The sequence below is a fragment of the Apiospora aurea genome (assembly GCF_038362705.1).
Source record: "Apiospora aurea strain CBS 24483 chromosome Unknown utg000009l_segment0_segment0, whole genome shotgun sequence".
Lineage (NCBI taxonomy): Eukaryota > Fungi > Ascomycota > Sordariomycetes > Amphisphaeriales > Apiosporaceae > Apiospora > Apiospora aurea.
In genome coordinates, this window is record NW_027117396.1 from 327,627 (window position 1) to 352,012 (window position 24,386).

Below are 24,386 nucleotides of genomic sequence, written 5' to 3' on the forward strand. Positions count from 1 at the left end.
TAATTAATCCTAAAAAGATCGGATAGTTTTAACGATTTAAGCGACACGAAACGAACCGAATTAAATAAACTAAAAAGTAATAATAAAAGCTTATAATATACTCGAATTAACTTTATATTATTAAATCCACGGCTAAACTTTAAAACGCGAAATCCGATTAAAACGATATAAAATAAATCTAATTAAAAAGAAAATACTTTATAAGCATATAATTAATTTAAATATCTAAGGGATACCTCTCGATCTCGTTAATATAAAAAATATAATTAATCTCTTTATTATATTACGCGGCGGCGACCGCGTCGGTAAGGATTAAATTAAGCGCTTTATTAATTATAACCCGGATTTAAAGATTAAAATAAATCGTTAGTACGATTATTAAAGGGCTCTTTATAAGGATTTTAAAATTATTTCTACTTAGTTTACATTAATCGTGAACATAAAAATAAAATATAGAATCGTTAATAAAAATATTTAAAATTTTAACGAAACTAGCTTTATAATAGGTATAATCGGGTTAATACTTATTATAATATACGCCGAGCGGTATAAAAAAGCGAAGTCGATTTAACTTAATAATTAGGAATAAACAACGGTAATTAAATATATTAATTTATAAGGCTAGTATATCCCGCTATTTTTAATTATTTAAAGCTAATATTACCTCGCGAATTAATCCTACGAAACCGATTTACCGGGTAATTAAGTAATTAAGCCGACTTCTAATAGCTAGATTAATAACGAAATAAGCCTAGATTAAATTAAGTACTTCGATAAATATATTAAATCGTAAACGAAAAGTTACTACCGTTTTTTAATTTTTAATAGCTACGAGAGCTATATTTCGGTTAAATTTAAGGTATATTACTAAGATAACGATATTATTACTATTAATATATCTCCCTATTTATTATATTTGCTTTAACTTTTTAATATAGTATTTTATTCGCTTTTAAAGCGTGTTTATTTAGAAGAAATCGAGTTATTTATTAAGGCTTTTATAAATTATATTATTAAGCTCGAATTTTTTATCGCTTTTAAAGCCGCGTATTTTATTATTTTTATAGAAATTAATATTAAATTTAAATTTAGTATATTTAATTTAATACCTTATAACCCTAACGAAGTAATTAATAAATTAAATATACGTCTCCGAACGCCTATATTTAACCTATCCTGTTTAGGGACGGCTAGTATTTATAACCTTTAAACGCCGTTTAACCTTTAATAAATAATTAAACACTCTATTTATATTAAAAAAGGGTATTTACCTATTAAAAAAGCTTTTTAATACCGATTTTAAATATAATAAACTAAATAACGAAAGATATAATTAAAATAGCTTATAAAATAACTTTTATACGCAATAAAATATATATATTAAAAAAAGTTAATTTAACACTTTTTAAACGCTAAAAAATTAAAAAATTCGCGAGTTTAGTTTAAAAAAGCTTTTATTATTAAAAAGTTTTAATAGCTATAAAATAAAAAAATAAAATAAAAGCGTTTAACGCTTAATAAAAATAAAAATAGGGGTTCGTTAAAACGGAAAGCAATCGGTAAAAAGCGCTATAATATTTACGGCGAGATAAATTATAATACGCGAATATATAAAAAAAATATAAAATTAAACGAAGAATCGGATAGCGAATAATTTTAATTAATTTTAAATGTTATAATTAAATTAATTTATATAAAAGGGTCGAGAAGGGAAAAAATACGTCGCTAAGTAATATACGTTACGTAGTAGTAAACCACGTTAATATTAATAAAATTATTACGTGTTAAAGTTTAATAAAGGAGGTAAATAAAAATATTAGGCCTCTTAATAATAATTACGTTAATATAATAATTAAAGCGATACTACGTTAATTACGAAGTTTTCAATATATATTACGTTATTAAATTAAAAGGGGCATTAAATATTATAATTAATAGTAATTAAGATTTTAATTATATTTTAATTACGGATTAATAGGTAATAATTACCTGTTATTATTATACTTTCTTTTATTATTAATTTATATTCTATAAAACGGTTCTTTATATTAAATATATATAAAGTTAACTTTAAATTAAATATAATATACGATTTAAAAATATAATTAATAATAACGAAAAAAGCTAATATAATAATAAATATTTTCGCTATTAATCCGGCGTTTTTTAAAATGTTTAATTTTTAACTTTTTTAATTCGATTATATTCCTTTTAGATTTTCGGATACTTATTTAATATATAAAGTATTAATTTAATTAAGGCTAGAGTCACATGGCGCTATCGGCAGTATGTGCGAAATTAGCCAGTTAGGTGAAATTAGAATATATTAAGCTAGAGAGGAAAAGAAGGAAGGAGGAAAGAAGCTCAGCTCTAATGCGGTGCGAAGGGTAAAGTAGTAATGTGTGGGGCACTGTATCGAGTAATTAATTAATCCACGTGCATCGGCTTTAGCGGGGCCTAGCTACGTGACTATTAGCTAGTTAATTTAATATTTAAATATTATTTTTAAAAATAAATAGTAGTAAGTTTTTTAATTATATTACTCGTTTTTATAGATCGCGTATTTATCGATTAGTTTTCGGTTTCGTTTTCGGCTTTACGAAGTCCCCTTACCGGTGTTACGATAAAAAAAACCTTTTCGGCTCGAAATAAACTTCGTCGGTTTTTTTATTTATTTATTTTTATTAGGTTTATTATTTTATTTTTCGTCGCTATTATTATTAAAAGTAATAAAAGTAGCTTTTTTTATTTTATTTATTACTATAACGTGGTTTACTACTACGCGACGCATATTATTTAACGACGCACCTTTTCCACTTCTTAACCTTTTTATATAAATTAATTTAATTATAACGCTTAAAATTAATTAAAACTACTCGTTATTCGATTCCTCGCTTAATTTTATATTTTTTTTTATATATTTACGCATTATAACCTGTCTCGCCGTAAATATTACAGCGCTTTTTACCGGTCGCCCTTCGTTTCGATAAACCTTTATTTTTATTTTTATCGGGCGCTAAACGTTTCCTTTTTACTTTTTTGTTTTATAGTTGCTAAGATTTTTTAATAGTAAAGGCTTTTTTAAACTAAACTCGCGACTTTTTAGTTCTCTGGCGTTTAAAAAGTACTAAATTAGCCTCCTTTAGTATATATATTTTATTATATATAAAGGTTATTTTATGGGCTATTTTAGTTATATTTTTCGTTATTTAGTTTACCGTATTTAAAATCGGCGTCGGAGAGCTTTTTTAATAAGTAAATACCCTTTTTTAATATAAGTAAAGTGCTTAGTTATTTATTAGGGGTTAGACGGCGTTTAAAAGTCGTAGGTATTAGCCGTTTTTAAACGGGATAGGTTAAGTGTAAGCGTTTAAAGACGTATATTTAGCTTATTAATTACCTCGTTAAGGTTATAAGGTATTAAACTAAATACGTTAAATTTAGATTTAATATTAGTTTCCGTAAAAATAATAAAATGCGCGGCTTTAAAGGCGATAAAAAACTCGAGCTTAATAATATAGTTTATAAAAGCTTTAATAAATAGCTCGATTTTTTTCGAATAAGCACGCTTTAAAAGCGAATAAAGTATTATATTAAAAAGTTAGAGTAAGTGTAATAAATAGGGAGGTATATTATTAATAATAATATCGTTATTTTGGTAATATATTTCGAATTCGGCCGAAATATAGCTTTTATAGCCGTCGAAAATTAGGAGGCGGTAGCGACCCTTCGTTTACGATTTAATATATTTATCGAAGTATTTAATTTAGTTTAAACTTGTTTCGTTATTAGTTTAATTATTAGAAATCGGCTTAATTATTTAATTGCCCGGTAAATCGGTTTCGCGGGATTAGTTCGCGAGGTAATATTAATTTTAAACGATTAAGAACGGCGGAATATATTAGCTTTACGAATTAATATATTTAATCGCCGTTGTTTATTTTTAATTACTAGGTTAAACCGATTTCGTTTTTTTACGCCGCTCGGCGCGTATTACGACGAGTATTAACCCGATTATGTTTATTATAAAGCCGGTTTTATCGAAATTCTAAATATTTTTATTAACGATCCCGTATTTTGTTTTTATATTCGCGATTAACGTAAACTAAGTAGAAATAACTTTAAAATCTTCGTAAAAAGCCTTTTAATAATCGTACCGACGATTTATTTTAGTTTTTAAGTCCGGGTTACGATTAATAAAACGCTTAATTTAATACTTACCGACGCGGTCGCCGCCGCGCGACGCGGTAAAAAAATTAGCTATATTTTTTATATTAACGAAATCGAGAGGCATTCCTCGGATATTTAAATTAATTATATATTTACGAAGTACCTCTTTTTTAATTAGATTTATTTTATATCGTTTTAATCGGATTTTACGTTTTAAAGTTCGGCCGTAAATTCGATAGTGTAAAATTAATTCGGGTATATTATAAACTTTTATTATTACTCTTTAATTTATTTAATTCGGTCCGTTTCGTATCGTTTAAATTATTAAAACTATCCGATTTTTTTAGGATTAATTAAGCATTATAGTTATAAAAGTATTACGCGTTAAAGTTTAATTGTATTAAAATTAAATTAAAATGCGTCGCTAAGTAATATGCGTCGCGTAGTGGTAAACTACGTTAATATAATTATAAAAGTTACGTAAATTAATTATTATTATTTTATATTTTATCGTATTTTAATTAATTAATTTTTTTAAACTATATTATTTATTACGGTAGTATAGTTTCGAGGTAAGTTATTAAATTATAATTTCAGCTTTTAATATTAAGTATTTCGAATAGTTTATAGCGTTAATTAAGAGTTATAACGGATTTTTAATTAAAGAAAAACCTATTGCCGAATAAATATATTAAAAGGGTTTATTTTATTAATTATAAAAACGTTTATAATCGTTTTTATAGGCTTTTTAAAGCGTTTAATTTATCGGTTAAATCCTTAAATTTTTTTCTATACGTTTAAAGAGGTGGCTAAGGCTTAAAAGTCGTGGTTTTAAGCCTTTTAATGTTTAAGAGCGCTTAATTAAGCCTTAATATTAATAAAGGTAAATATAATTATATAATATTACGTTTATCGTAGTAGATTAAAATAAATAATAGTTTATTTCGATAAAATACGTTTATTATACGTTAAATCGCTTTTTTAAATATATAAGATTTTTAATTATTAAACGCGTAAAATTATATATTATTATAGCTTATACGTGTTTAGTTTAGTTTAATTATTTTAATATAAATCTATACTTATAAAGCTAGTTCGGCTATTTATCGGTAAGAGCGGGTAATATACCGCTACTTTTATTTAATAAAAGTCGCGAATTTAATTTAAAAGGGTTTTTATTATTAAAAATTTTTAATAACTATAAAACGGAAAAGTAAAAAAGAAGCGTTTAACGCTTAATAAAAACGAAAATAAAGGTTTATCGAAACGGAAGGCGACCGGTAAAAACGTTATAGTATTTACGGCGAAATAAATTATAATACGCGAAAATATAAAAAGAATATAAAATTAAGCGAGAAATTAAATAGCGAATAATTTTAATTAGTTTTAAACGTTATAATTAAATTAATTTTTATAAGAAGGTCGAGAAGTAAAAAAAGTGCGTCGCTAAATAATATGCGTCGCGTAGTGGTAAACCACGTTATTAAATACGTTATTATATTTATACCTTTCGTTATTTAATCTATAATATTTAAAATTAACGTTAAAGAGCTTTTTTAATAAATAAAGACCCTACTTTTAATAAAAGTAAAATATCGAGTTATTTATTAGGGGTTAAACGGCGTTTAAGGGTTATAAGTACCGGCCGTCCCTAAGCGTAATAGGCTAGGTATAAGCGTCCGAAGACGTATATTTAATTTATTAATTACCTTATTTAAATAATAAAGTATTAAACTAGCTACTTTAAATTTAAATTTAATGTTATTTACTATAAAAATAGTAAAATACGTTGCTTTAAAGGTAATAAAAAACTCTAGCTTTATAATATAATTTATCGATACTTTAATAAATAGCTCGATTTTCTTTAAATATACTTACTTTAATAGCGAATAAAGTGCTATATTTAGAGGTTAAAGTAAGTAAGAGGAGTAAAGAGGTATATTAAGCGTAATAATATTATTATTTTTATAATATTCCTTAAATTTAGTTAAAATATAGTTCTTATAATCGTTTAAAATTAAAAGGCGATAAAGGCCTTTTACCTACGATTTAATATATTTATCGAAGTATCGAATCTAGTTTAAGTCTACTTTATTATTAATTTAGTCGTTAAAAGTCGGCTTAATTATTTAATCGTTTAATAAGTTATATTTAATAGTTTAATTCGCGAGGTAATATTAACTTTAAACGATTAAAAACGGCGGGATATATTAGCCTTACGAATTAATGTATTTAATAACTATTAATTATTCTTAATTATTAAGTTAAATCGACTTCGCTTTTTTATATTAATCGGCGCGTATTATAACGAGAGTTAACTCGATTATAATAATATAGTGCGTTAGCCTGTGCGCTAGTTAGTGTGGAGACCCCACACTAGCCCCACCACCCTGTTGTTAAAACCGATCTACCGTATCGGCCCTAGCTCGATTTTCTTTTTCCTTTCCTCTTTGTCGTAAATTCTATTTATTTTAAGACTTATTTACAGCCCCGCCTTATAAAGACCTAATTACGTGATTATTTACGACCGCCCTTTTTATCGTTTAATAGTACGATATTTTACTTAATTATTCGAATTAATTAATATTACTTTCGCCGCTATATAATAAAAAGTAAGTATTAATTAATTAACGTTAAACTTTTTAATACTCGACCTATTTTAATATAAACGCGTTATAACGCGTAATAAAAATAACCGCGCCTTTTAAATAAAAGCTAAGCGATATATACGTTTTAATTAAAGCGTTTTTGTAAAGCTTATTAGCGAACCTAAGGAACTCGATAAAAAATTAATTCGCTTTTCCCGCCGATCTTTAAACCGATATAGTTTATTAATTAATTTAAAAGTCGAATAAATATAAACCGCTTAAAATAACCCCGATAACGTAAGAGATAAACAGGGTTTTTATACTCTCGCCGATTTCGAACGACTATAAAAAGAGGCTTAATCCTTACGATATAATACTATAATTAATAATTTAAACGGCGACGACCTTTAAGCTCGGTTAAACGCTTTATTTAATCGATATACTCGCGACGATAATAAAGCTGCTTTCCTTTTCGCCCTGTAAATTAAGATTAAAGAAGTTAAATAGTTTTTTAAAAGCGGACTTATCGCCCTTAACGAGTTTAAAAAAATGTATAATAACCCGAATAAATTGTTTTAAAAAATACGCTTTATATTTTTATTAAGTTATACTTGTACGGTATAAATATCCGACCTTTACGTTAAGGCCCGCCGGGTAAACTTTTAATTAAAATTAATCGCTATTTAAATTAAATATTTAGCTTTGCTCTTTTTTTCGATTATTACGATGTTTATAAAAGCGAAAACTTAATAGAAGAGTAGTTTAAAATTAACGGATTAAACGGTGAACTCGACTCGTTAAAGACTACTTTAAAGAAATTAATTAAGGCTTATAACGAGGCCGTTATTACCCGAGAATAAGTAAAGGTAATTATAAACGATTTAATTATTAATCTTATAAAGGTTAATATTGAGTCGGCGAACCGATTAAAGTAATTATATAACGCCTAGGCCGCCGTTACCCGATTAATTATAAATAAATATAATGGTACTTTCTTTACGACTATTAGCGATAGAGGTATTCGTTATAAAAAAAGTTATAAAGTTAAGGTTAACGATTTTTATAGCGATAAAAATAAGGATAAAGTTTTTTTTTAAAGTCTAATTTTATTAAATTAAGGATATACGAACTAAAAATGCCGACTATTTTTTTTCGATAACTAAGTATTTAACGCTATTCGTAACTACGTAAAAAACGATACTGCTCGTAAGCTCTTACCTTTCCTCCGGGATTATTATTTTAATCGTGTTATTATTATTAACGAGCTCTTCGATTATTTTTAAGAGCGATATTTCGATTATACTTTTCGCGAAAAGGTAAAAAAGGAGTACGATTAATTAGAGATGATTTTTTTAGCCGGCTATTAAAAATTCCTTTCCGATTTCGTTAAATTAGCCGGAGAAAAGGAATTCCCTCGTGTTTTTTAAAAGAGAGTTTTTATAATAAACTTATGTTTCGCGTTATAATTATTATCGTTACGATATATTTCGACGAAACTATTAATTTTAACACTTATATTAAGTATTATAAGCAAATGGTTTAAAGTTTTATAAACGCGGACGAGAAGAAGAAGCGATCCGATAAGCCCTTTTTTTCGTAAACGGGTAAGAATAATTCTCGTAGTGAAAACGATAAGGTTAATACCTTTAAAACCCTTATTTTTATTAAGCCTACCCTATAAGCAGGTATCTTTTCGATTAAGATTTACCCTTTTTTTATTACCGTTAAAGAGACTTAAAAGCTAGTAAAAAAAGGACGATGCTTTAATTATTACTAGACTAGTTATTAAAAAATTAATTACTTTTTAAAGTAATATAATACCGGAGGACGTAAGCCTGCCGATATTAACGAAATTTATTAGAAGTACGGAGGAGCGTCGCTTAACCTCTTTTTTAATAATTATAAATTTAATTAGGCTTTTATCGAGCCGGAGGGATTAAAAAATTAATCCTAAGGAATAAGGACTTTTTTTTAGGATAAGTGTTAATTATTGTTAAAAATAATTTAATAACGATATTATTCGACTTTTTATAGAAATTAATTAGAGGACTTTTTTTAACTTTTAAATATATTATAAGTAATAATAGATTATTATTATTTATTATTATAGCGTTTATTAATACGGGAATATCCAGTTATTTATTTATAAATATAAATTTCGCGGGTAAAATAATTAAATAATTAGGTGCGAAGCGAATAACCGCTTTTCGATTTTACGAAATTAAGGGTTTTAACGGTAAACTTTTTTAACTTTTTAACGTAGTAGTGTTCGTTAATCTACGAATTTATTACCGAAATACCGGGCTGGTTTTTTTCGTAGTAATTAATATAAAATATGACTTTATTATTAAACGGAAGTGGTTCGAGGAATACGACGTCGTTATTCGTTTAAGAACTCGCTATTTAAATTACTTTAATAATTAAAACTTTATTAAAGATACGAATATACCGGTAAACGAAATAAGTATACTATTATAATATTCGAACTATTAAAAAAATACGGATATTAAGAATAAAGCTTTAAAAGCTTAAATTAAAAAAGATAAACGGGAACGAAACGGCCGACTTTTTTAATTAAGAGCCCGCTTTACGTAAAAGGAAAGTACGCAGTTATTTAGTATTCCTAGTTTCCTCGCTATAAAAGAAAAAATTTAAATCCCGAAAATCCGTTCGCGTATTATTTACCGGCTAAATAAAAGAATAATTAAAATACAGCGTAATTTTAACGATAAGTTATAAGAATTAAAATAACTCGGTAATAATCGCGAACGAACGTTAAAACGTGCGCCCTATTATAATTAAAAGGATAAGCGGGGACTTTATCGCCTCGCCCGTAATACTATAAATTAATACCGTTAATAAACGCTTAATATAGTAATCCTAAACGCTTTAAGCTTTTATTAAAGTATAAAAAAAGACGACTCGTATTAAATTTATAAAGTTACCCTTTATTAAATTAATAAGTTTATTTAAAAAAAGGAGACTTTCCGAGATAACTTTTTACCCGAGGACGAAAATAAGCTGCGTTAAAAGGTAAAAGAAATAATACTTAAAATATATAAAAACTTTTATTATATATTTAGCAAGGTATAATCTAATAAATTAGTTAAATACCGCGGATCGATAAACTATAAAATCGAATTAACGGACGGTATAAAACTAAACGATTTAAGCTATAACTTATTTTATAAGATATCCCTAAAAAAGTTTACCGTAGCCCGAAAATATATCTCGGAAAACCTTTAAAAAAGCTTTATTATATCGAGCAATGCCCTTTAAGCGGCTCCGGTATTTATAGCTTTTAAAGGCAACGGCGGATTTCGTTTTTATATAAATTTCTAGAAACTAAACGCTATTACGCGAAAAGATCGATATCCGTTATTATTAATCGAGGAGACCTTCGATAAAATAGTTAAGGTAAAAATTTATATTAAGATTAATATCCGGCAGGCTTTTTATAAGGTCCGCCTAAAGGAGGAAGACGAAAATTTAACGACTTTTCGAACTTAATACGAAGCGTATAAATATAAGGTTTTTTTATTCGGGCTAATTAATAGACTATTTACCTTTTAAAGGTTTATTAACGACTTATTACGGGAATATTTCGATAATTTTTATTATGTTTATATCGACGATATTTTTATTTATTTTAAAGATTTTTTTTAATACGAGGAGTACGTGAGAAAGGTTTTTTAAAAACTGTTAAAAGCCGGTTTTTAGGCCGATTTTAAAAAGTGCGAATTTAACGTAATAGAAATTAAGTACCTCGGTTTTATTATTAAGATTAATAGCGTTATTATGGACTTTAATAAGATTTTCGCGGTAAAGGATTAATCCCTATCGATGAATATAAAAGCGGTATAATCGTTCTTTAAATTTTATAATTTTTATTATAAGTTTATTAAGGATTATAATAAGATTATTAAACCGTTAACGATATTAACGAAGTCGAATTAATTATAGGTTTAGGGAACCGAGTAGTAAATTATTTTTAACGAACTAAAAAACGTTTTATTATAAGCATTAGTTTTTTTATATTTCGATTACGAGAAGGAAACGAAGTTCGAGATCGATTCGTTCGATTATATTATTGTTAACGTTTTTTTTAAAAGTAAAACAATAGGGAATAGTATTTAATCGGGTATTTTTTAGAATTTTTTTAAGAATTAAAGTTTAATTACCTTATTTACGATAAAGAGTTGTTCGCTATAATTCGAGGTTTATATTATTAACGCGCGAAGTTAATCAGGTTTTAACGTTTTAAGCTATTTATTATTATTATTAATTATCGCGCGTTTAAATATTTCGGTATTAAATAGTATTTTAATTCCTAATAAATCCGCTGGACTAAAATTTTAACCTAATATAACTTTATTATTATTTATCGGCCCGGAAAAAATAATACCGTTACGAACGCGTTATTTCGAAAGGCGGAGGAATTAAAAACCTTTAAAGCTAAGAAAGAAAGCGAAAGATATTAGGCTGTTTTTAAGCGTTTAAGCCCGCTATTAAGATTTAGTTTTAGGGCCGCCGATACTAAAATTATACTACTAAGGAATAATATTCCGCCTCTTAATTTATTAGGGATATCCCTCTTAAATGCCTTATTTAACGCTAATCGATAATCGGAAGATTTTAAGGTTTTACGCGAGAAAGTGCGTATAAATTACGAGGACTTTATATTAATTAATAGATTATTACTTTATAAAAAAATTAACGTGGTTTACTACTACGCGACGTATATTACTTAGCGACGCACCTTAATTTAATTCTAATATAATTAAACTTTAACGCGTAATATCTTTATAATTATAATGCTTAATTAATCCTAAAAAAATCGGATAGTTTTAATAATTTAAGCGATACGAAACGAACCGAATTAAATAAGCTAAAGAGTAATAATAAAAGCTTATAATATACCCGAATTAACTTTACGCTATTAAATTTACGGCCGAATTTTAAAACGCGAAATCCGACCGAAACGACGTAAAATAAATTTAATTAAAAAGAGGTACTTCGTAAACATATAATTAATTTAAATATTCGAGGGATGCCTTTTAATTTCGTTAGTATAAAAAATATAGTTAATTTTTTTACCGCGTCGCGCGGCGGCGACCGCGTCGGTAAGTATTAAGTTAAGCGTTTTATCGACCGCAACCCGAATTTAAAAATTAAAATAAATCGTTAGTACGATTATTAAAAAGTTTTTTGCGAAAATTTTAAAGTTATTTCTATTTAGTTTACGCTAATCGCGAATATAAAGGCGAAATACGGAATCGTTAACGAAGATATTTAGAATTTCGACGAGACCGGCTTTATAATAAATATAATCGGGTTAATACTCGTTATAATACGCGCCGAGCGGCGTAAAAAAGCGAAATCGGTCCAGTTTAATAATCGGGAATAAACAACGGCGATTAAATATATTAATTCGTAGGGTTAATATATTTCGCCGTTTTTAATTATTTAAAGCTAATATTACCTCGTGAACTAGTCCCGCGAAACCGATTTATTAAGCGATTAAATAATTAAGCCGATTTCTAATAGCTGGATTAATAACGAGATAAGCTTAAACTAAATTAAGTATTTCGATAAATATATTAGATTATAAACGAAGGGTCGTTACCGCCTTTTAATTCTTAACGGCTACGAGAACTATATTTCGACCGAATTCGAAGTATATTACTAAAATAACGATATTATTACTATTAATATGCCTCCCTATTTATTATATTTACTTTAACCTTTCAATATAGCACTTTATTCGTTTTTAAAGCGTGCTTATTCGAAAAAAATCGAGCTATTTATTAAAACTTTTATAAACTATATTATTAAACTCGAGTTCTTTATCGCTTTTAAAACCGCGTATTTTATTATTTTTATAGAAGTTAATATTAAATCTAAATTTAACGTATTTAATTTAGTACCTTATAACTTTAACGAAGTAATTAATAAGCTAAATATACGTTTCCGGACGTTTATACTTAACCTATCCCGTTTAAAGACGGCTAATACCTACGACTTTTAAACGCCGTTTAACCCTTAATAAATAACTAAGTACTCTATTTATATTAAAAAAAAGGTGTTTATTTATTAAAAAAGCTTTTTAACACCGATTTTAAATACAATAAACTAAATAGCGAAGAGTATAATTAAAATAACTTATAAAATAACCCTTATACGTAATAAAATATATATATTAAAAAAGGCTAATTTAGTATTTTTTAAGCGTCGAAGAGCTAAAAAGTCGCGAGTTTAGTTTAAAAAAGCTTTTACTATTAAAAAATCTTAGCAGCTATAGGACGAGAAAATAAAAAAGAAGCGTTTAGCGCCCGATAAAAATAAAAATAGGGGTTCGTCGAAACGGAAAGCGACCGGTAAAAAGCGCTGTAGTATTTACGGCGAAACAGATTATAATACGCGAATATGTAAAAAGGATATAAAATTAAGCGAGGAATCGGATAACGAATAATTTTAATTAATTTTAAGCGTTGTGATTAAATTAATTTATATAAAAAGGTCGAGAAGTAAAAAAGGTGCGTCGCTAAGTGATATGCGTCGCGTAGTGGTAAACCACGTTAGCGGTTTTATTAAAGGATAACTTTTAAACGAGGATTATTAAAGATATTTATTACCGAGTAATAATTACCTATTTAGGAATAATTAAAACTAAGAAACTAGTTTTTTAAAATTATTAATAGCTAGGATTAATAAACGATTATAACGTGTTCGTCGTTAATTATATATATAGGCTAGTTAAAATTTTACATATAAAAATACCAGGGAAGTTTTAATTATTCCCGGTGCTTAATTAATTATAGCAGGACGTAGTAATAAACTTCAAGGTTATAAACCCCCCGAATAAAAAACGGGCTACGATATAGTAATAACGGTTATTAATCGCTTAACGAAATGTAATTAAACTTCCTTTTATAATAAAAACGTAGACGCGAAAAAGGCCGCTTAGTTTTATTATTAAGGGCCGTTTTAAATGTTTAAATTACTACGAATTATAGTTAACGATAAAAGCATTTAGTTTACGGTTTTTTTTATAAAAGAGATTTACTAGATATTAAGTATTAAATAAACGTTCGCTTTCACGGTATATTACGATATAATCGGCTAAGTGGAAATTATAAATAAATATATAAACTAGCGGTTACGATTATTTTTAACCTATTATTAGAATAATTAAGTTAATGCGTTATTTATTTTAAATTATGCTTAGGCCACGATCTCGTATAACTCTTTTAAAAGAATTTTTTTTCGAAGTAAAACGAGGTTTTAAGCCTTAGAGTTATTTCGATTAGGAAAAGAGAACTTAAGACTTAAAAGGATTTCCTCTTAACGAAAAATTAAATCGAATTTAAGCCTAGTAAAACGTATAAATTATTAAAGAGTACGTTAAGACCGCGCGGCGAGCGATATTAACCTTTTAAAAAAGATAAGGGAGTAAATAAATAAATACCGAAAAAAAAAAACGGATTTTAATATAGGCGACCGGGTTTATATTAAAAGAATTGCCGGTTTAAGAACGGATTAACTCGGCGATAAGTTAATTTTCTTTTATATTTAATAGTCCTTTTATATTTTATTTCGCGATAATTATATTTACGAACTAGATATTTTTAACTTATAAAGAAATAAGATTTACTATATTAATCGATTTTTTAAAGACCCCGATAACTCGCTGCCCGGATAGGCTCCGGGGCGCTCGGCTAGTAAGATTATAAACCTTAACGAACCTAAGAGCCCGGAGTATAAAATATTTAAAATTAAGGTATTTCGAATTTATTACCGTAAATTATAATATAAGGCGGATTAAGTTAATTAAAAGGATAATAATACTTAATACTTAGTTTTTAACTTTAAAAATGCTCCGGATAAATTAAAGGATTTTTATCGTTAAAACTTCGATAAAACCGGCCCCTCGATACGATTAACGTAATAAAAACTCGCGGCCGAAAAGGATCGTTTCGATAAAAATTACTTAAACGACGAGTTATTAATATCGAAAAAAATCCGCCGATTAGCGAGGCGAAAAACTAAATAAATTATAATAAAAAATCCCTATTTTAATTAAAAAGTATTTTCGTTTAAATCCTTTTTAAAGCCGTCGAAGCGCCGCTTTTTTACGAGGGGGGTAATAATATAATACGTTAGCCTGTGCGCTGGTTAATATAGAGACCCTATACTAGCCCCACCACCTTATTATTAAAACCGATCTGCCGCATCGGCCCTAGCTCGATTTTCTCTTTCCTTTCCTCTTCGTCGCAAATTCCATTTATTTTAAGACCTATTTATAGCCCCGCCTTATGAAAACCTAATTACGTGATTAAAAAGCCCTTTTATAATTATATTAACGATTTATTTTAGTTTTTAAGTTTAAGTTATAATTAATAAAGCGCTTAATTTAATACTTATTAACGCGGTCGCCGCCGCGCGACGCGGTAAAAAAAATTAGCTATATTTCTTATATTAACGAAATTAAGAGGTATTTTTTAAATATTTAAATTAATTATATATTTACGAAATACCTCCTTTTTAATTAAATTTATTTTACGTCGTTTCGATTAAATTTCGCGTTTTAAAGTTCGGCCGTAAATTCGATAATGTAAAGTTAATTTAAGTATATTATAAGCTTTTATTATTATTTTTTAATTTATTTAATTCGGTTTATTTTATATCGCTTAAATTATTAAAACTATTCGATCTTTTTAAGATTAATTAGGTATTATAATTATAGAGGTATTACGCGTTAAAGTTTAATTATATTAGAATTAAATTTAAGTGCGTCGTTAAGTAATATACGTTATATAGTAATAAATTACATTATAATTAATTTAATAATAAACTATATTATTAATATTAATTATATTAATTATATCTTATTATTTAAAATATAAGTATCATTTAAAATATATATAATTAATCTTAATTAACTAGTTATTAATTTAAGTTAAGCATACCCTGTATAATTAAAAGGGTACCCTGCACAGTCACGCCGCTTGCTTCCCGGGTAGTGGACTAAAGCCCGGTTAAGTATAGTCTACCAGCTTCGGCGTTCTCCCCATCAACCAAGTCGCATCACTTCCAATTGTACAGTACAGGCGGCACCCACCAGTGACAGAGGTACGTACCTAAAGCTCCAAGCTTGCAGCTTCCAATGCTGTACAGCTCCAAAGGAATCACCAGCCTCTCTGTCTCTCTGTCTCTTTGTCTCTCTCTGTCTCTCTGTCTCTCTCTTTCTCTCTGTTACCCGACTCGTCTGCACCATCCTCATCGTCGCCATCCATCGCATCGCATTGCCCCTCCTCCGGCGAATTCCACAGTCACGACAATTGAGACAGAGTCCTGGTCAACATTCATTCTTTTAATCCAATCTCATTGAGCTTTTCATTTACGCGCGCGATCCTCATCTCAAACATACTGTAATATACCCTAAGTGCATTCGCGTCCGTTGTTTTCATCCGTTGAACCCGTCCCACCGAATCCGCCACAAGCACCATGGCCTCCGAGTTTACCGACGATGTCCCTGCTGAGGAGCAGCCTGCTGCGCCCGCTGCCGACGTCGAGATGACCGAGGGAGCCGAAGGAGGAGAGGGCGGCGACAATGCAAACAGCAGCGAACTGCCTTATGCTGAAGGCGGTGATGTCGAACCGCGCACGAGCTTCATTAGCTACCTCACGAGTCCTGTCGTTACTATGATCGTTGGCAGTGGTGGCAACGAAACCATTCTTACTGCACATCAAGCTCTCCTTGCCCAGAGCCCCTACTTCGCAGACGCTTGCGCCGCCTTCAGTGATGACGGAAGTGTACGTCGCACCCACCCACTGAGGCTGCTGGCTATAACAAACTGACCGTTCACCATAGCCCCGCCAGATCGAGCTCGCCGGCGACGAAACCGACTCTGTTGGCTGCTTCCTCGAATACCTTTACACAGGAGATTACTTCCCCAAAAAGCTGCCTGGCCAGCGCATTCTCGAGACCGACCCTGCCTTGCCCTCTGTTGACGAGTCGGGCGATCAGCTGTTGAAGCACGCGCGGGTCTACACGCTGGCTGAAAAGTTTGGCGTAGAAAAACTCAAGAGCCTGGCCACCAGCAAGATCCACTGCGTCAACTCCACGGCCAAGGGCGAAATCGCATACGCTCGTTACGTCTACGCCTACACCAACAAGGACGACACGTCAATCCGCGCCCCTGTTGCCAACTTCTGGGCGACTCGCAGCCACACTCTCCGAGCCGAGGCCGAAGAGGAGTTCCGCTCTCTTTGCCTGGAATACCCTCAATTCGGATACGATGTTCTCAGTACGCTTGGCTGCACCCCCTCTATCCAAAGATTCCTGCTAACATCAGACAGCTCGTGTGCTGGACGAGAAACTCAAGCGCGAGAGCCAGTCCAAATTGCACCCTGCACCGGGAAGTGGGCGCAAACGACCCCGACACAGCCAAATCTAATATTGTTGCAACTTTGCTGGATACCAAACTTATTAACTACGTCTCGACTTTTTGCGGACAGGAGACATGTACCATATATTGCGCTCAGACAGGTTGGGGTGGCGGGAACAAAACCGGCTGGAGCGTGGAGGCTTTCAGTTGCCGTGTATATTGATCAAATCGCTCCGGATGGGCGGATTAACAACAAGAACCAACAAAATATTAATCAAGGGCCAATTCGCGGCAAGTTTAGCAAATGTGGTGATAGATGCAAAGTGGTTAGCCATAGCGACCGACATGGTCAGCTACTATATCGACATTATACATGACATGGTATTCTTGGTTAGTTAGTACGAAGGAGACTGACTGTACGTGCAGGTTCAGCAACCACTAACATGCTATATAGGTAAAACACTATTTACAAGGTGCCGATTGAGCTTGAGCTGGCTCTAATTCTATCCTAGCACTGTGGCTGGTGGCTTCCTCTGTTTCTCTGTTCTCGACGCAGCGAATGTTTGCTTGAATGGCAGACCGTGCCTTGGGCTCCTTCTCGGCATCTTCACTGTCATTCCAATCTTGCTCGAGGAACACAATCGCATCGAAAAATCGGAACTATTACACACGCTGCAACCCCGTAGGGATAACATGCAACTTGATGGATGCCGAAACGGCCAATGAATGGATTCACTCGATGCTAAATGCGAGCATTGGCTATGGCCGTGAAATCAAGAACATCGCGGGAACCAGCTTCTACATCACTAAACAGACCCTTAACCCGGGCTTTGAGGGGTCAAGGCACCATATAGAGGCATCTTCCTTCAAACGTGATACCGTCCCAATATAACAGAATCACCGCTATATTCGATAAAGCTACAAGTGACAATTACCGCCCGAGATCCAGATTAGCCTGACTAGAAATCCAGATCTGCGAGAACCAACCCCCTGTCAGGTTAATAGTCACGAATGAATCTTCTACCACCTCTACGACCATCAAAGTCTAGCCGAAAACATGCCCTCGTCGCCAATTAACAACCCTCTTTACTGGACTGGCCCCTGTGGTGACATACTAGGGTTATAAGGGTACTGTTGCTGGCCAACCTGTCCCGGCGAGTGCATACCAGTCCCTGGCATGTGGTTGTTATTTGGTGTATAGGGAACGGGTGTTTGGGGTTGACTGTATCCCATCTCCGGTGTTGGCTGTGCATATCCTGTCTGTTGTGTATAGCCTGCGTTTGAAGTCTGGTGCATCATGGGGTTTTGCTGTAGCGGCGCCTGCTGCTGCTGCTGTTGTTGTTGTTGTTGCTGGTGCTGCGCTTGGTATTGGTACTGCGGCTGCTGCTGTGGCGACCCATACGGAGCACCCTGCTGGGCAATAGGGTGCATCTCCGTCCCTGCATTCATGGGGTAGCCAGGAGCGGTAGCAGCGCCGGCGGGAGCACCAGCAGTCGGGGCGACGGCGGCGCCGCCGTTCTTCTGCTTCTCAGGGTCGGGCACGGCGTTGGCCTCGGTGTACGACAGGCGGAAGAAGTGGCAGACGTAGGCGAAGGAGGCGACGAAGAGCAGCATGACGAGGGCGCAGACGCCGGCGAGGCCGCTCAGGACGTCGAGGGCGCCGTAGGAGGCGACGCCGACCGTGGTCGCGTACCGCCGGCGCAGGACCTCGCAGTGGCCGCTGTCGACGGCGCTGCCGTCGCTCGTGCACGAGGCCATCACGCTGTACTTGAACGAGGCGCGCGCGCTCGCCGTCGCGCCCATGGCCGCCAGCCAGAAGACGAGGAGCAGGCCGTCGAGCGACAGCGTCGCCCACGTGTTGTAGCTGGCGCGGCACCCGGCCGCCTTCTCGGACAGGATGTTGTAGAGCGAGACGATCCAGCTGAAGACGCACTGTTCGTTTTGGGTTCTCGTGTGGTTAGCGAGCGAGTCTATTTGGACCGGGCGGTGGTGAAGAGGGCACTTACACAGGCGATGACGAAGCCGAGCTCGTTCAGATATAGGCCGTGGATCCACCAGCCCGCCATGCCGACGGCGAGGACGGAGAGCACAATCTGGAATATGCGGACCACCAGCACCCAGACGGGGGTAGGTATAATTTCATAGCCGTGTTTCCTGGCTCTGACGTCCATTATGTCGTTTGCGTCTTATGAGATTGGCTTTGTGGTATATTGCAATTGTATTCTGGGACGATGTAGGTGATGAACCGCCTTGAGTGCCGCACTCGAAGAAAGATATAGGTATACACTGGTTCGCCAACGGGTTTCCCAGAGGTACGTCTCAGGAGGGAACGGCACGGTATATAAGACCATACCTGGCCAGCCGCACTTCCTCTCAGCCGCCCCTCCCCTCACCCTCTCCCTCACCGACATCGCGGGCCAGCGCACCTGCTACATGTACCGACTGCAGCTTCGCCCATGATACTCGCTCGCTGCCTGCTGCTGCTGCTGCAAGACGTCGTATTCTACCAAGCCTCTAAACAGCAAGCGCCAAAGGACAAACCCGCCTGCACAAAACGCCAGGGAGTGAATGTCTTGGTGCTCCACTCAGCTGCGCTGCCCAGCCCTCAGCCGCAGACCGGAATGGGAAGGGCTGAAAAGGCTTGCCTGATACCATTTTCCGCGCTATCGACTCCCCTTGCCCAGCCCTCGTCTCGCTATTGGGCCAGTCGTATAGTGGCGTGGCGCCTTGCATCTGGTCGTCGCGGAATTGGCGCCGCCGCTGGGGGAGGGGGGTTTCCTTTTGGGCAGCAGCAGCAGCAGCAGCAGCGTCGGGCGTGTCCTGTTTCGGAGGCCTTATCTCTCGTTTATTCAGACCTCCTCCGCCAGTGGAGGTGGACGTTGATGGAGACAACAAAGAAACAAGCTTTTGGTGTGCATTAATAATGGCCAGGATGACTCACATTGCTCAAGGGATGTACGAGACACCGTCGGCGCCAGATGCTGTAAGAATTCAGCCAAGCGGCACAGGATATCTTAGCATGACACCTACACGAGTCCCGGCGTATTTAATAAATGCAGGTAATTATCAGATCCAGGGCTTGGGCTGTTCTTTCATAGGGCGCCACACAGGCACAGCTGCAGTTCAGGTCCCAGGGGAACCCCTTCCTTCGCTCTCCCCCCTTTATTTTCAGCTCCCATTGACACAAACTGGGACGAAAGAGAGACAAAACCGAAAACCAGGGTTCTTTTTGTCGGTCTAGGCAGACCACAAGGCAAGACACCTTGTAAGCGAACATGATGAAGCCACCCCAAGGATCGTAAGGTCAACCCTACCCAGAGATACAAGTTGAGCCACCGGGGGTTTATAGAGTGAGGGTAGTTTGGGTTGAATATGGTGGTAGTTGTTGCACGCATTTTGTGTAGGTTAAGCCATTGCTTACTATAGGTAATTCCTTAAATGAGTATAGTAGATAGGCCCTTGGTCTTGGCATGGCCATCTGGTTACGGCAACTTCCACTACGCTACGCTAACAAGGTACGGCAGGCTTATAGTTACTGCTTAGAGCGAGCGGCAAGTAGTATAGTCTTATCAAAATATACATTGGTATAAGTAAAGAATGCCCATGACAGTAACATACAAAGCCCTGACCTCGGAACATGTTCTATACGTTACATGTAGAAGCCGTGACAAGACAGGATTCTTCCCCGGAATGACGCCATGTGGGTTGCACCCTCACTGCCCCGCTCGGCACTCCAAAACGGAAGGCAACCGGGAGCGATATATCTCCTTCGTGACCAACCCATCTTGGTCAGTGTTGAGAGCTCATCACCAACCACCACTATAACATCCGGCAAGGGAGAGCAATAAGCCAGCCAGAGCATCAAGACTTGACCTTTAACCGTAGACCACTCTGCAACCAATATATTTATTTCTCTCGACTTCAAACGAAGCCCGCCCCAGTCGCCGAAATGTCCGCCATTAAGAATGTCACGGTAGTTGGAGTAAGTTCCCAAATACCCTATAATCTCAACAAACACCGCCAATCATCCATCTTCACCAAATAGGCCTTCGGCACCCTGGGCGTACCCCTGGTAAAAGCGCTACAAGAAGCTGGCTTCCACGTAACGGCCCTCAGCCGCGCAGGCTCGCCCTCGACCCCGCCGGCCGGCGTCGAGGTCAAGAAGGTCGACTACGCGTCCCCCGAGGCGCTCCAGGCCGCGCTGGCCGGGCAGGACGCCCTGGTTTCCGTCATCACCACGACGGCGACGGGCGAGCAGTACCCCCTTTATCGACGCCGCCATCGCGGCGGGCGTCCGGCGCATCATTCCCAGCGAGTTCGGCATCAACACGCGCACCGTGCCGCACCCGGGGCTCAAGGCCATGCTCCAGTCCAAGATCAAGCTCGTGGACTACCTGCAGGAGAAGAGCAGGGAGAACCCCAACCTGACGTGGACGGGCATCTGCAACAGCTTCTTCTTTGACGTACGTACTGAGGCCACCTCTCTCATCGGCTCTTGTTAATGTGAGATTACTGACATGGATGTAGTCGATCAAGAGAGGCTCTGGCTTCGGCTTCGACCTCAAGACCAAGAAAGCCACCATCATCGACTCCGGCGACGAGCCCTTCGACGTAGCCACGCTCAGCTTCGTCGCCAAGGCCGTCGTCGCCGTCCTGTCGTCGCCCGACAAGACCGCCAACCGGTACCTCGCCGTCTCGGGCACGGTCACGACCCAGAACCAGCTGCTCGCGATCCTCCGCGAGGAGACGGGCGGGGACTGGACGACGGAGAACGTGGCCGCGACCAAGTGCGAGGAGATCGGGAACGAGAAGATGGCCAGGGGGACTACTCGGCCTTCGGGGACTTCCTGCACGTCCTGCTCTTCCGCGACGGCGCGGGCCAGGCCTTCCAGGCCCCCGCCAACGAGCTCCTCGGCCTCGAGAGGGAGGATGCCCGGACTTCCCTCAAAGCTCTCCTGGCAGGTGTATCGTTCTAGGCTGCGGAAAGTAGCGTTGTTAAGTTGATAGGGCGTATATCCTGGAGTTCACGCGACGATGCTCCTTGAGCTCTCACACAACAACACAGTGGCTACTATGGCACAATAATAGCAGTGCAATGATAAACTCCCATATATACATATTACAATAACAGTCGTGCTAACACGGGGAAAGTCTGGCCCACCTCATCCGGCCCAGACCTCAGGATCGAGCGCCATAATTCCAACATTGGGTGGCACGATGATCAAGGGTGCCCTGATATCAAACAGGAAATTCATCATTCCCTGTGTCAATAAGACCTTGTCTTTCAGCTTGAAGTCCATACTCGCAATATGCAGAACATGTCCCTTCCAGTCGACTACAGCAGCCTGAGTGAGGCTGCTACACCACATGACGGTGTCCTCGAACATCACCATCGCAGCCAGAATCCGGATGAACAGCCACGTGATCTGTCGCAGGATGTAATGGATGGCGTAGATGCAAAAGCCGGTTGCCAGCGCGGCAAGCCCACGAGACACAACCCATACGGCGGCTGCGGCCAGGGTGTGGCGTGAGCGTAGCACATAACCCCACGTGTTCAGGGTCGGCGATGCTTTGAGACGAAACAGAGGCTCGAGCTCGAAGGCAGATACGATGGCCCCAAATATCTGATATGCGGTGAACGATATCAAATGCAGCGCGATTGCCCGCCAAAAGGCTGCTACGTAGCGTTCATCATCGCCAACGTCGCGAGGGTTCATTGCGCCCCGCTGCACCTCGTCCCAGGTGCGGACGATTTGTTCTTGGCAAAGATAATGGTACCCGAGGACGAAAAGGAAGCATACAGCAGCCAAGCCGAGCTGCAGTAAAATTTGAGCGCCGAGCTGGCCTGCGCTTGACCAGGACCCGTCAAACGTTGGCGAGAATAGGGTGCCCATTTTCCCATAGATGAAGGACTTCAGGGCATCTACGTGACCCGCCCACTTGGTCACATCTTGGCCGGTGAAGGGCACAATGATGTCGGTTGGAAGCGCCCAGGAAGTCGCAGTCAGGACAGCCGAGAATAGTAGCCGTGTGAGTTGCTTCGCAGTATCCAGGGACACGGGTAGCTTCAGGAAATCCAGGAAACCCTTTAAGCTGCTGGCGATTGTCAACTCTACTTTATCGTAAGTATTCCGGAGGTGTAGAAAGCGCCCACACATAAGCAATGCCGCGAGAAGAGCTGCATTTACCAAAACGTCAGGTAGCCCCCGGAGTGCCCGCAATATCCAAAGCAGTCCAGCTAATACTTGCCAGAAGGATATATGGTAGACTAGCACCAATGCACAATCCAAAGCCCAAATGCCGAGTTCGCTCGTAACAGCAAATACCGTTCGGGGCACCTGCAGGGTGCCGGCTTGCATCAGAGCCTTCTTTTGTACCTCGAGGGCTGCGTCTTCGTCGAGGACGATTCGCCAGTGCCGCGCCACGAGCGACGCCAGCGTAAACTCGATTTCGCGGGTTGCCCATACCCGTTTTTCGTTCACGAAGGTGAGCACACCATCATAGACGATGGCCGCAGCCGCAGCGCACGCCAAAGTAGTTGAGGCCTTCAGGAGGATATGACCGAGCCCGAGGTATGACTCTAGCTGGTGCTGGGCGTATAAGTTGGAGGCGCTCAGCAGAAGCCAGACGATAGCGAGGACCCAGGTGCTCTCGAGGTTGAAGGGGAACGGCGGGGTTCGAATTTCGTCTGTCAATCGATCTGGCTTTTCGTCGTCTGAGACGCGGTCATGCTGAGCGTCTTCCATAACGTGCTGGTTCTCTATAGCTGGAATGGCCACGGAACGTTTTGGTCGTTTCTAAAGCCACTATTACAGTGGTGTGGCCGAGATCATGCCAATCGCTGAATTGGTGATGCAATTCCAAGCTGAGAGCTCAGTAAAAGTCTGTTGAGGGAGTTTCTCGTATCGCCATCTCGAGTGTCTCGTCCTCGCCTCCATTCGGAGGGCGGTAGCAGATAAGTGAACAAAGAGATGACGAGCAGACCCGGATGCGGACAACCTCCATAGTACAAAAGACTGGAGATTGCTATATGCCAAGCGATGGCATGGTCATTGGCTTTGTCAAATCCCAATCCGTCCAACTCATTGGCAAAGATGGGTCGAAAGACCTGCGAGGGTGCTATGCATTGAGTCGTCAACGTTGTGCGTTGCTCAGAACCACGCAGCATTTGAGGATTCTGAAACCTCGGGCACACCTATTGTCGTGTGTCAGCAAAAGGAAATCAGCCAGAATACGT

At 36.8% G+C, this 24,386-nt stretch overlaps 4 protein-coding genes across 4 annotated transcripts; 2 read left to right on the forward strand and 2 right to left on the reverse strand.

The window, feature by feature from the left end:
- Window positions 1–16,265: 16,265 nt before the first annotated feature.
- Window positions 16,266–17,218, forward strand: PG986_013213 (Btb poz-like protein; the record flags this gene model as incomplete). The annotated part of the gene is made up of 3 exons (XM_066849435.1): window positions 16,266–16,574; window positions 16,633–17,068; window positions 17,121–17,218. 3 exons carry the CDS (start codon window positions 16,266–16,268, stop codon window positions 17,216–17,218), a joined length of 843 nt encoding a protein of 280 aa, XP_066693578.1.
- Window positions 17,219–18,265: 1,047 nt separating this feature from the next.
- On the reverse strand, window positions 18,266–19,320 carry PG986_013214 (uncharacterized protein; the record flags this gene model as incomplete). Its single annotated transcript, XM_066849436.1, has 2 exons — window positions 18,266–19,081; window positions 19,156–19,320. Coding segments are annotated over 2 exons (981 nt in total), but the record flags the coding sequence as incomplete, so codon positions are not given.
- A 1,778-nt stretch (window positions 19,321–21,098) lies between these two features.
- PG986_013215 (NmrA-like protein) lies at window positions 21,099–22,153 on the forward strand (the record flags this gene model as incomplete). The annotated part of the gene is made up of 4 exons (XM_066849437.1): window positions 21,099–21,131; window positions 21,195–21,406; window positions 21,462–21,612; window positions 21,677–22,153. The coding sequence occupies 4 exons, from the start codon at window positions 21,099–21,101 to the stop codon at window positions 22,151–22,153; spliced, it is 873 nt and encodes a 290-aa protein (XP_066693580.1).
- A 158-nt stretch (window positions 22,154–22,311) lies between these two features.
- On the reverse strand, window positions 22,312–23,895 carry PG986_013216 (uncharacterized protein; the record flags this gene model as incomplete). Its single annotated transcript, XM_066849438.1, has 1 exon — window positions 22,312–23,895. One exon carries the CDS (start codon window positions 23,893–23,895, stop codon window positions 22,312–22,314), a length of 1,584 nt encoding a protein of 527 aa, XP_066693581.1.
- Between the last annotated feature and the right edge of the window lie 491 nt (window positions 23,896–24,386).